This window comes from Aphelocoma coerulescens, chromosome 1A, assembly GCF_041296385.1.
Source record: "Aphelocoma coerulescens isolate FSJ_1873_10779 chromosome 1A, UR_Acoe_1.0, whole genome shotgun sequence".
Classification (NCBI taxonomy): Eukaryota; Metazoa; Chordata; class Aves; order Passeriformes; family Corvidae; genus Aphelocoma; species Aphelocoma coerulescens.
Window position 1 is genome coordinate 56,358,369 of NC_091014.1, and position 13,834 is coordinate 56,372,202.

Here is a 13,834-nt window from a genome sequence, read left to right on the forward strand (position 1 = left end):
GATAATCTAGCAGATGGGGACAGAGGTGCATTGCCTTCTCAACAAAGGTTTCCATGTCGTAGGGAGAGGTCATTAGGAAACCTTTCCCTACTTTTCCAGTGACTATGGAACTAGACCATGAGCATTCCATTTTCCAGGACCCTAGCCCAGTATATTTCAAAGGGGATTATTAGGAGCAGAATCACAATTTTTTATAAGGCTTTTTATGCCTGAAGGCCGTTCAGAGGGATGGGAATGCTGCTGTGCTGAACAGTTTGCATTGCAGAGTGTAGGCAGTCCCTGACCTGCAGTATTACAGACTTGAGATGCAAACAGAGAACGAAGAAAAGATTGTATGAGGGGGATGCATCTTCCTCTGCAGCTCCAGCCCGTAGTTTTAAGGTCTCTTGGAAACATTTTCTGTAGTTTGTAGTTTATCAGCTCTCCTCACTCCATGGTGCCAGCCTTTGTTTTTCCATTTGGTTCCCCATTAGTCCTAAGCATCTTCTGGCTAAATAAATTCTGCCTGTGGGCATCAGATCATTTTCCTCTTGCTATACATTTTTCACTCCAGAAGGAAGCTCAGAGGACCCCCTTCCCATGTATGACAACACTGTAAATTGGCACAAAGATTTACCACTTTAGCACTGTCAGGGAACAGGCACTCTCATAAGGAGGAAGGAGCTGCATCTGCACTCAGCTGTCCAGCACATGCTGCATGGGTGTCTCTGGGAAGGCACTGCAGCCTGAACTATACTTTAGGCTCACCAATACCTCTGCCTGAGTTGCAAAATGTATCCACATTGCCTTCTGTTCATTTCTTGTCCATCCTAATTTGGCTTCATCTTTGGCTCTATAGCTCAAGTATTTGTTTTCTGGTAGCATTGTAACCCAGCAGCTTTCAGTCTCCTCTGGCTTCATCACAGGTGGTTAGGTGAAAAAAGACTTGCAGGTGAAACACTCAGGTTTACCAGCACAAACACAAGAGTGTTTTTTCCCATAAATCTCTTTCCCTACTGAAATATTTAGGAGTATTCTGCCTCTGCTGCAGATACTCTTTGTCTCTGCACAGACTCCTAAATCTACAACAGACGGGACCTGGCAAACCAGTGGAAGTTGGGCACCTCTTCCTGTAAAGCCAGCATGCTCTGTGGCTGTTCCTTCCCTGACCAGTGTCTTATGTAGAGAGGGTTAATGAGTCAATCCAGCAACAGCTGTAGACAGAAACTGTGTGAGAAAATAGGAAATTTGCCTGTGGAGGCTTCAAAGTTTCTTTGTAATTTGCATCCAATACAACTCAGATTTCTTGAAATTCCATATGAAGAAAGGAATGCTTGGCTACAGAATAATGAGGTTCACATTCCTTACCCAGTTCCTTGCAGAAGATACCTGCTTGTTGCATATCCTACACTAATGAACTTTCAGCTTGTAATAAGAATCAGGCTTTTTCTGGCTTTGCTCTAATGATCATACACTTACCTATAAAAATTAAAATAATCTAACAGGAATAATTGAGAATTCAAATAACCATCATTTTTTAACAAGAAAAAATTGTCAAAGAACTTGGTCAGATACAAAAAGAATTAGTGAAGTAGTTTTACAGGAGGAGGAGAGTTAGCACAGTACCTCAAACTTCATGAAGGAGATCTTAATTTGCATAAAACCATCTCAAAGCATATGGAATTAGCAGCTTCATTTTCACACATCGCCTATAAATGATATCATATTCTCCCCTTATTTCAGGTTTATAAATAGTTTTGGACAGTTTTGGCTCTGTAAGTATATTAGTCTATAGGTAAAGCAACATATGCCATGCAGTTTTGCCTTTGTAAGTGTGGCTTATTCCAGCACCCCAAGCAAGATAATTTGTAGGGGCAAAGCCGTGTTTTTGCATGGACACTTGAGACTCATGCTGTGTAGTCACAGCTGTGTTGTTGCAAGCACACTACTGAAAGATCTGTGTGGCAAACATGGCTGCAGGTGTGCCTCTCGTACCGTTTCCCCATTATTTGGCTTATGTGGAGTAAAATATTTTAAAACGGTTGGGTTTTTTTACCATGAGGATTGTAAAACACTGGGGGAGTTATCCAGAGGGGTGGTGGATGCCCCCATCCCTGGAAACATGCAAGGTGAGGTTGGATGGGGATCTGACAACCTGATCGAGTTGAAGATGTCCCTGCTCGTTGCAGGGAGGTTGGTCTAGATTATCTTTAAAGGTGCCTTCTGACCCAAACAATTCTATGATTTTACAAAAAGAGAAAGTAGATCTTTCACAAAACCAAGAAAAAGCTGCTTGAAAGAAAAAAGGCAGCTTATTTGAGATCAGCTTATTTGAGATCCTTGATGGGTTTGTTGTTCCTGAGACACAAACTGTGCTGTTACATGGTGGAGCACGTTTGACTGTCGAGGTGCAGGAGGGCTGGGATCCCGATGCTCACAGCCCTGTCTTTGTCCCGCAGGAGTACGAGTTCACGGTGCTGCCCAACGCCTACATGATCCACATGCCGCACGCGCCCAGCTTCGACATCACCAAGTTCCGCTCCAACAAGCAATACCGCATCTGTCTCAAGACGCTGAAGGAGGAGTTCCAGCAGGACATGTCGCGCCACTACGGCTTCGCAGCCCTCAAATATCTCACGGCAGAGAACAACAGTTAGCACCATGGAGCCCGTGTGTGGCCAACAGGGACACCGAGGCAAGAGCCGCTCAGCATCTGGGGCCCGGTCTTCAAACTCCAAACTGAGAAATACTTTCTGGTTTTATATCATACTTGGCAGTTCTAACAGTAGAAATTTGAAGTGACATGTCTTCGGACTATGCTCATTCATCCCTTCCCTGACTACCCCAGGCCTGTCGGCTTTAGCATTCGTGAGGTGTTTGTGAGTGGGGCCGGCCGGGCGCCCTCCAAGCCACCGAAGGTGGGGACTGGGCAGGGGCTGGGATTGCACTCCGCTCTCTTGACTGCAGAGCACAGACAGACCTTCAGAATATAGGATTTCATGTTGCTATTTAATAATTTGACATGCTTTTTATCTGTAAAGGAAGATCTTCGGGTCGCTGTCCTGTGAATTTCAAATCTGCACTACTCTAAAAGGGAACTTTCACCTGTGAACTTTCACAGGGGCCCTGTTAACATGGATGACCTTGTTAATGCAGGATGAGCCAAAGGTCTGAATTAGCCTTGAAAACACAGGGGACGCTTATACAATACTGCACTCCTGAGAAGGTGTGTTACTGATTCAGTTGTATACATGATATCGGTTGGTCTTTTATTCTCAAATTAATTGTTTTATCAGGAAAATCCCCTATATCCCATCCTGCCTTTACCCCACTCCTAAATGCTGCTCCTTTCCTTGCCAAGGAAATATCTCCCTTGTGTTTCTTTGCCATCTTCAGTTTTGGTGGTCCAGTGAAGAAGATCAGTAGCTCTGCCAGAAAATGAACAAAACTTGTCGGTTTAAGGTCTGTTTTTATCAGAGCAACTTGTTCACATGTGTCTCATAAGATAAAGGGCCCAGCTCTAACTCTTTATCTTTTTTAGGCAAGAATTGGATTTTACCTATAAGGCACATTGTACCAGGGGAATACTGATTTGTAGGCTCATTTCAGTGCTGCCCATCCGTGAAGGCACTGGGCCTTAGGCTTTAAGTGGACTTCTTTGCTGAACAGGGAATATAAACTAGTAAAAAGGCAACTAGCATCCTTGGTGCTCTCCTGCTGCCTGCTGCAAGGTCTCAGAACTACTTCGTTAAAGGAGTTTATAATTAAAAGGAGCAGAACTGTTAAGAATAAACTCCCCATTGGACGGGGAGAAAAGAATATGTTGGGAATCTGAGTGAGTGTTTGCTTGAACGTGGACTGGTCAAGTTCACAGCATCGGTACACACAGGAGTTCGCTGGAGGGCGAACAGGAACCTAACAAGCAAAATGCAGAAAACAAGACACTGGACTTTTTGCCATTTTCTTTATCTTCAATATTAATGTTGTGTTTACATGGGAGGAAGAGATGAGGTGCACTACCCCTTGCAGGGCTATTTGTAATTTCTGTTGCAATGTTAATAGAGAAAGCAGAAACAACTCAGTGAGAAATGTGTCTGTCTCCCTACCCCAAACCCCAAGCAACCCCATGTACCAATACCACTGCCTGAGCTGGGAAATGGATCTACATTGTGTTCTGCTCACGTTTTTCCATTTTGTTTTTCAGCCACTGGACCTTCTACTTTCCTCCCCACCTCATCCCTCTAGAGCTTGGTTTTATTTCTAACCTGACATTTTGTGAGAGCTTTCTGTTACGGTGGAAACCACGCAGTTAAACCAGACATTTAAACTACAAATATCAGTTCATCATTCTGTGTATATATAAGAAAAGCCAAAAAAGGCAGTATCTTTGACAAGAAATAAAAAGGGGCGGGAGGCTGTGTGTAGTTTTCACTTTTTCCCCTGGGAGTGTTGGCTGCATAAGAATATATCACTGCATAATTTTCCAAAGAGCGCTTTTTTTTTTTCTGTTCTTAATGGCTTTATGTAAAGATTTACATAAAAAGCTGGAGAGAGCTGGGAAGAAGTGAAATTAGTGCTCAGTTCTGGCTAAGATATATTCTTTTAAAAACATCAAAGTCTTAACTCCCCAGGTCCTGTATTACCATTAAAGGCACAGGTCACTGTGCTGATTGAGAATGAGAAGAGCCCTGCAGCACAGAGACTGTTGATTAGTTAGTGTGCAGAAAGATCCCAAAAGCTGACCTAAGAGAGGCTGACACTCATTGTACCTACATAAAATCTCCAGTCAGAGCTTCAGTATGGCCACCATTATGTTCCATATGTATTAAAGATTTTCATTTCCAGATGTACATTTCCCCTTGGCTTAACAACGTTGCCCAAGGATGGGCTGGGTTGCCCTACAGCAGCATAACCTGTACATTATTTGGCTGTACCATTATCAGCATTCTCCTCATGATTCTCTTCTCAGTGGTCACATGATGAGGATGGGGAAGCAGGGAGGTAATAATTTGCTACTTGCCTGACTGTGCAGTGAGTCTTGGGACCTCCTGGGTAGGCTTAGGTGTGCTGGCTGGTGTAACCAGCTCAGAGATTGGTAGTAGGTACACAGAGTCCCTTTTTTGGTCCTTATAGACACTGTACTGACTTGTATCTGTCATGTCATGTTTGTCTCTGTGCTTCATAGTTCGAGAGGTGTGGGGCTTGGGGGTTTTTAGCACATTTCAAACAATTTACCTGATAGCAAGTTAGGATTACATATCTGTCTGTAACTGCCAGGGCTCCTCCAACACCGTGAAAAAATCCACCACCGACAACAAAAAAATCCCTGACTCAGTTATAACACTGACTGTCTTCCAGTCCTCTGCTGTAGTAAGTATTTGCTAGGAATTTTGTTACTTAATTCTCAGTTTCCTCCTGAAATCTTCCAGAAATAGCAGATAAACTTGGTGACTTATTGCCTTTGATTTATTGATTTGTTCCACCAACTTCTCTCTTGAGTCTTCAATCTATGACCTCTCCTTATCTTTGATATTTGGAAAGTGTGAGTCTCTCATTTAGATACCACTCCAGCACCCTCTCGGTGAAGACTGATGCAAATAAATCATTTAGATTCTTGGCAATGTCCTTACTGTCTTTAATTGTTTCTTCTACTTGTTTGGGGTGGCCTGCTGGCATCTCCACTTTCTGCTTTTGGTGTACTGAGCAAATGTTCATTTTCACTTTTAACTTCCTACTGTTTACTCTTCAGATTCCCTCTTATCTTCCTCAAACTCCATCTTAACTATTACATACTTTACTTTCAGCTTTACACAGTTTTATTTCCATTCTCCGAAGGTTTCCCATTTGGCCTGAATAACTTACAAAATTTCCCATTTAGTCATAGCAACATTTCCTTGTCTTTGTCTTCCATTCATCCAAGGGGTACCATACTCCATGGCTATGAATCAGCCCATTCTGTTTTAATCTGAGGATTTCAGTTTTTCTATTCCTTTTATTTAGAGCCACTGGTTCTTTAAAAAGAAAAAGAGGTTTTTGTTTTTAAATTTACATTGAATATCACCCTACTAGGTTTTGAGGGTATTTTTCTCTTTAACCTTCCTAAATGCTCACCTTTTCTTAATCAGGGGATTAGAAATAAAATATTACAAAAATCGGGCTCTTATCTTGACACATTTTGTTCTGTGTCTCCCCTTTCCCTCTCCACTACAAAACATTGACATTTAGGAGTCATTGCAAACTTTTCAAGTCCCAAAGACTGAACTGTGTATTTTTCCAGCACCTTCTGACATCCCACCACATTTCAGACATAATTATTATTCCAAATAATAACCTGCTGCCTGGCACCTAGTCCTCCTATTTTTGTTTTCATGCTTCTCCCTATGATGTAACAGGCTCTGCAAGTTCAAGTTTTGGGCAAAACACTTATTTAATACCTTGTCATAAGCTTTTGATATGTTTCCATGATTTTTCTCTGTTTTCACAATAGAGAGATACACACACACACACACACATGTGTATATATATATATACACACCCCTTCAAAAGTTTGGCTATAGTTTCCATCCTATCATTTTCTAGCTAAGGATCATCTACCATTTGCCTACCTGGCAGACCTAGAAAATGTCTTTGTTTATCCTGGATAGTTCTTAGCATCTGTCAGGTTTTTTTTTCCTAGTAGTTCCTTCTAGCCTTGCTAGTTTCCTATGTGCACAGTCTGGTCCCACTTCACAATTTGCTGTTATTTTTCTGTTTGTAATCATCATCTTGGACTCCATGGCATAAAGGAATTAGCAGCTGTACCTGCAGTTCCATTGCCTCAGTTAGACTGAATATGACATATGCTCCCATTACTCCTGAAGTACTGATTTTTTACCTGGTTGGCTTCATGTGTTTTGTTGGTAAATCATAAGCTGCATTTTCCTTTTACTGCAACAAGCAGAGGCACTTTGTAGTGTTATTTGCAGTAGCTGTTGCAGCAGAGTAAACCCTGTGTTAGAAGGAAAAGCACAAAAACCTCGTCAGAATCGTAGCTGCTGTTTCTCTCCACAGGGGAAAATAAGGCCCTAGCACAGCTGAGCAGTTTTATAAATGCCCTGCACAAAGCACATTGCACATTATTTTCTAGTAGGTGTAATCATACATCGTCCAATTAAGTATGAAAAACACATTTTTAATGTTCTCATTTTTATGTGCAGTTCTACCCAGAAGATAATGCATTTCCTTCTCTGTCTTGCCAGTTTCCCCCATTACTCCAGCCTGCCTAATAGCCCCATCTGTTTTCAGCTGAGAAAGATTAATGACCAGAAGCACTGGGAGTCCTGGCAAATCAGCAGAGATATTACTCTTAGGCATTGCTCAGGACATTCCTTCCTACTCTGCCAGATACTGTATGGGTGTTCCTCAGGTTTCAGGGCAGCAGCAGCAGAACACAGCAAGCTCAGCAAGTGGGGTGGGTGTCATTATTTATGAACTTCAGCCAGGTCTAACACATTTAGTGGTGGGAGTGTTAGAAAGAGAATGCATCATTGTTAGCTCAAAACATATTTCAATGTTAGGGAAAAAAACCAGCTGAGTTTCTGCAACTCCACTAAGTGAGACTGGAATAAATAAGTCACTAGTCAACAATGTCAGCCAATAATCAGGTATTTCCACTGCAGTATTGAAAATGCAGAAACATTGATAGCTCAGTGAAGTCATTTTTACAGTAGTAATTAATAATGTATATTTAGATGGTGTGTTTACATCCAAACACTTAGGTGTATTGGGGATTATTTGAAGATTGTTACTTTGTTGCACAATGTAAAATTGCTTGGGAAAGCTGCTGCTGGCTGTGCACAGCAAATTATGGCTCAGGAAATGCTTACAAACCTGGATTTAGAAAAACCTTGCTTTTATAGGAGTTTGGTTGTATCAGCAGTTATACATTCCCAAAACAGAACACAAAGTCCTTGAGAATTTCAAAAGGAGCTATGTATGCATCAGATGGCTGGAACATTTTCCTCTTACCCCTGCTTGGCATTTGGGGTTTGTTTACAGAGTAGAATTATGGTGATGAGTTGAAAATAATAATCTGGGAATTAAAAAGCCAGCCAAATATTTATTTATGTGTTCAGTCATATGAACATATTTGTTCAGACATGTTAGTGAATGCTTCAGTGGAAGTGTTTAGCTCATTGAGGGTGTCAGGATGCAAACAATCTGAAGCCCAGGCTAAGAGTTGGGTATCTGTTCAGTCATTTTGTGTCGTTTCCCCTCATACGGTGAGGACAGCTTCCTCACTCCCAGCAAGTTGCTGTTTCTGTAGGGTTGAAGTGTCTTAAACCTCTGCAGCGTGAATTTGTGGAAGTCACTGTGCAGGTAGCAAAGGCTGCATTTTAGAGCTCCATGGTCCATTGCCACAAGACACAAGATTTCATTCCAAATGAAACAGTTCTGACCTGAGGGAAATTGTCTGACCAGGGATTTAGACACCCTGCCCTCACCAGATATGTTCAAGAGGAGGTCCCCAAATACATTAGGTCAAGTAATTCAAGCCAAGCTTAGCCTATTTCTGAGTGTTATGGCAATATAATTGTGAGTCGATGGATGTGTGAATTTTCAGCATTAACCATTATATCACAAGGCTTGTGATAAGGCTGCAGAATCAATCATGTGGAAGTTAAAGGATCTGAAATTTCAAGTTGCTGGTGGAGTTGGTGATTTGCTCATGCAACTTCTTTCTGTCCTCTCACACATACGTAGTAGGACGTAGTCTGTACACAATTCTTTGTTCAAGTTTTTTGGGGGGAATTCTCTTTCATTTTAAGCGCAGAGTGAATGATATGTGGGTGAATGAAGCAGCTTCTTTTACTTCTCCTTTCATTGAGTTTTTCACAATATCGCAGCCTTGATTTTGAGCAAAGACAGACTTTCCCCCCCCGCCAAAGGATAGGTATAAACTGTGATGTAGGAAAATCAATTATCCCCCATGCTCTCAGGCTTTCTAAGCAGAACACGTGCAGTTCCGTTCTACAGGCTTTTCTCATGTGGAGGGGATCCTATAAAGCTGATGGAAATAACACATCCAGAGGCCTTGTGGCACTCACCCCCAGCCTACAAATTCTAGCGGCTGAACTTGCAAGAGTGATGAATCCCAGCTGTGTCCAAGTATGTCTGCTCCATCACTGGGAGCACTCTAAAGACTGTCAGCAATCTGTCAGGTAAGCAAAGAAAAATGGAGTCAATAATTGGAGGTGGGTGTATGATGGGTTTGTTTTAAGTAGCCAGATTTCCAGAGGAATGATGAAGACGTAAGCATTTTGAAGTCTCTTGCAAGATCTGTTCATAGGATATGCTGGACTAAGTTCATTATGGATTTGTGGCCTTTCTTATCCACCACTGGCCAGTGTGGCCCACCTGCAGTAAATTATATGGATTGTAAAATTCTTGGAAGTCAGTACTGAGATTAAACCATTCTCAGCTCAAAGATGTTTAATTTGTTTCAATTCTTTGGATTCCCACACTGATCCTTTGGTGCTCTTCAGAAAAAGGAAAGAAAGAAAAAGGATAATAACAGCTTGATAACAGTAGGAGTCTTGACTATCCAGCCTTTCTTAAATTGTCAGCACCGAGGTCAATGGTTGGGGCAAAGCTAGAGTTAGTGAGGTTCATAGAATTTCTTCTTTTGATCTGCCTGTGGAACTCTTTGTTCCAGTGGTGCTCTCCAGTGATGCTAAAAGGGAAGGAAGAGCTGTCCAGCGCAGATTGATCCATGAACTCCCCATCCAGTCAGACCTAACCACCAGCAGCAGGAAAGAAATAGCACCACTGCTTTTGACTGTTTTTTAGATGGCAGTAGTGAGTTCAGTATGAAATCTGTTATTCTGATGATAGATTTTGCTGAGCTTTTCTGCATTTTAGATTTACACTTGCTGTGAGTGACAGAAGCCCCTTGGGATTAGGAAAAGATGGGATTCAGCAGTTTGCTGGTGCAGAATGAGAACAAGAGATGTGTGTACTTTCCCTTGACACCTTGCCCAGTGTTCACTAATTATATTAGCACCAATTAATCCAGCTGACCTGAGACTCAGTGTTCAGGCCAGGCAGTAAGCTTCTGCTGTCTATGTTGATAAGAGAATAGACAGATAAGTGAAATTATGTTTTCTGCCCATAACATCTATGAATATTTCCATATGGGTTTGAACGGCTCACGGAGAGTTTACATCTTGTATTTCTCACTGTTAAGGCTTATTCAAAGAACAGCAAAGGCAATTAGAAAAAAAAAAAAAAGCTACTGAGTACGGTAAGGACCCACAAGGATTAACATTCTCAGAGTCATCAATATAGAATATCCACCAAGTTAACCTGCCAGCTTTTGTCATGAATGCAGAGAATACAGGCACTATCATCATCTTCCTGTTTACACTTCATAGAGCAAAACAAAGGCATGTACTAAAAACAGCTCTGTGAATCAGATCACCCAAGACACAAATACTCGCTAAATTTTATTGCTTTCATTTCCATTTTCATAAGTGAAATTAAAAGTTTGCAAAATATTTTTTTTTAATTCATAGTGTTCAATTGAGATATTTATATTCACAGTTGAACATCAGCCAGCAGTGCCCTGGCAGCCAGGAGGGCCAACCCTGTCCTGGGGTGCCTCAGGCACAGCATCGCCAGCCGGGCAAGGGAGGGGATTGTCCTGCTGTGCTCTGCACTGGGGCAGCCTCACCTCGAGTGCTGGGGGCAGTTTTGGGTGCCAGAATACAATAAGAAGGATCTAAAGCTGTTAGAGACCATCCAGAAAGATGCTGAAGGGTTTAGAGGTGAAGCCATAGGAGATATGGCTGAGATCATTTGGCTTCTTCAGCCTGGATAAGAAGAAACTTGAGGGGAGACCTCACTGCAGTCTGTAACTTCCTCATGAGGGGAAGGAGGGGCAGACACTGATCTCTTCTCTGTGGTGCCCAGTGACAGGACCCCAGGGCATGGCCTAAAGATGTGTCAGGGGGCTTTTAGGTTGGATATGAGCAAAAGGTTCTTCACCAGAGCGTGGTTGGGAGCTGGAACAGGTGCCCCAGGGAAGTGCTCACAGCACCAAACCTGACAGAGTTCAGCAAGCATTTGGACAATGCTCTCGGGCACATGGTGTGACTCTTGGGATGTCCTGTGCAGGGCCAGGAGCTGGGCTCTCTAATCCTTCTGGGTCCTTTCCAACTCGGGATATTCTGTGATTCTACTCTATTTATTTTAATATGTTGCAGCTTTCTTCTGCATCTGTCAGACTTGAAAACATTACAGCATTGTCTGTGGAGGAGAACAGAACTGAGGGGTTGTTGAGTTGTCCTCCATGTTAGTGTAGAGAAAAATCTTTCCTGTAGCCTGAGGGTTTTTTTATTCCTTTGTGCTATCACAGGCTTTATTTCTATCTTAGCAGTGTCTCTTCCAGTAAGTATGAAAGTCTACTGGCTTATACTAGACCACTGCATGAGTTTATTACTGGAGCAATGTTTCTCACAGGGCACCTGAGCCTCCACACAAATTTATTCTGCAGGGTTTTTTTTCAATTTTAATCTTCGATCTTATACCTGAGAAAAAACTCATCATTTTAAAGCTGTAAAAACAGGTTCACTATGTTTTGTTTTATTTTTAACATACTCAATTTGTTCAGACTTTTCTGTCTACTACACCCATAGACCCTCCAGGAAAATACTGTTTTGAGAGGAAGAGAGTAATTCTAAGTAGTCCAGTGAGGCCAGAATCAGAAGCTTTTAAGAGAGTTAGCGATCTACTCAAGCCAGAAATTTTAGAACAGGTTTCTAATATTTACAAATTTCCCCCTATTTCTGTAGGGTTCAATTTCAGGATCCCTCTTCAGCCAGCCCATTCTTGGGTTTTCCACTTTTTCTCCATATTACCATCTGCTGCAGCCCTATATCCATGTTTGTATCAGCCTTAGGCTGGTGTTGACAGGTATTTTAAAGACAATATAGACAACTTCTACACTGCTGAGATCTGGTTATAACTATTACATAGAGAAAAGACATCTCTCCATTGCTGTCTCCCTTAAACTATCAAAAACGTGTTAAATAAAAAAAAGAGGAAAAAAAATCCTTGGGCTGCTGGAGGAGAGGGGAGGAGAAGAATTAGGCCTCTAATGCCATTAATGCCAAAATGAGACTTGATCCACATCTCCCTAGGGTATGCAAAACCTGATGAAGGGTAGCACCAAAGTGGTCTGAATACCAAATGAATCTCACAGTGCCAGAATCCTTAGTTCTTAGGTGCCCAGCTGGAACCATTCAGGCCCTGATTCAGCCCATGCAACTTGGCAGCTGTCTGACACCCATGGTGTGGGAGTTGGTCAGAGGGTCATGGAATCATTTAGGTTGGAAGAGACATCTACGGTCATCAAGTCCAGCTGTAAACCTAACACTGCCAAGTCCACCACAAACCATGTCCCGGAGTGCCACTTCTGCACGTCTTTTAAATTCCTCTGGGGATGGTGACATTTCCCTGGGCAGCCTGTTCTGGTGATTGACATCCCTTTCAGCCCCCTTTGTTTCCTTTGAGAGTCAGTGGAGTGAGGAGGACTTCAGAAGAGGGCATTTCAGTTCACCTCAGCACCACATCACCCTTTGCTCTGTGGATAGCAGAAAAGGTTACAGTGCTGGTGGTGCTTCAGGTGTATATACATAACATGGGACAAATCTGGGCCAGTGAGCATCAGTTTTAGAGCTACCACCTACTCATTTAAGATTGCAGGTGTCAAAATCCCCTGGAAACTAAGCAGTAAGTGCTACAAGGCCTTATACCCAATATTAGCTGACAAACTTGAGAACAACAATCCATATGAAGGAAAAGGTGTGGGTGGATCAGCCACGGGAGGGGGGTGATTTGTGGACTCCAGAGACTGTGCTGAATGTTGTGACAGACAGTTTGTGCTAACAGCCAGGAAAGCACTCATTTTCAGCACAGAACCGTGGGCTTCATAATGGTGGTTAAAATATTACCCCTGGCACTTCTGGTCGGGTTGTGCCAGGTTTGTTGTGATGTGTCAGCCAGCACAGGTAAGAAACTGGGAGAAAGAAGGGGTTTTCTCATGTGTTTCTTCTCAAAACTCAAACCTCATTCTTTTCTCTCATGGCCAAGGTGATTCTACATTCTCCAGGGGAAAACAGGAATGCCGTGACCTTTAGGGTGAGCTATGCGTGAAACAAGGCTTGTCATTTTATTGCAAGGCTTGTGGCACTGAAGGTTTTGAATCTCCAACTCACCACCTTGCATTTCTCAATATATTACCTGACTGGTTGTCCTTCTGCTTCAGCTAATACTGAAACTCTTCTGTTTCTCTCCACAGCTTGGGGAAAGATTTTTAAGTAGTGTTTCAGGAAAGAGAAAAGAAAATGTGTCGTCTTTCCTTATGCTGCCCCATCTCCCAAGCGCCTCCCCCTCCAGACTGAGGCAATTTGCATTTAACACAAACCAATTAATTTACACATATACTTCAGTCCGTGTGTAAGTTTTCTAGGTGACAGTTTTATCGAGGAAAATGCTGTTTAGATTGTGTGTGCAAAGTAAATGGCTTGTAAATATTAAAAAAAAAAAAAAAAAGTTAATTTTCAATTGTGCAATAAAATTGTGAAATAATCCTCTCAATTCCTTTCCAGCGTCTGACTTGACACATGCTGGTTTTAAGAGGACACTGTTGTTTCTTCAGATGGGAACAAAGAGAGAGAGGTCATGAGCTGTTTTGCTTTCAACTTTAGGCTTTTTATTACTTTTTAGTTTTGTATTCCCTTTAAGTTGGTTTATTCCTCCAACCCTGGTTCAATCAGACACATTAGTACAAGGCTGTTCCCACTGAAGACAGGTG

General features: G+C 42.2%; 1 protein-coding gene across 3 annotated transcripts in view; it reads left to right on the forward strand.

Moving 5' to 3' along the window:
- Positions 1-13,604, forward strand: part of LARGE1 (LARGE xylosyl- and glucuronyltransferase 1) — a 278,578-nt gene extending 264,974 nt beyond the window's left edge. For all 3 annotated transcript variants that reach the window (XM_069002929.1, XM_069002931.1, XM_069002930.1), the window contains one exon: positions 2,439-13,604. In XM_069002929.1, coding sequence (XP_068859030.1) covers positions 2,439-2,636 — 198 coding nt within the window. In that variant the 3' untranslated portion in view covers positions 2,637-13,604. The remainder of the gene's footprint in view (positions 1-2,438) is intronic.
- The last annotated feature ends 230 nt before the right edge of the window (positions 13,605-13,834 follow it).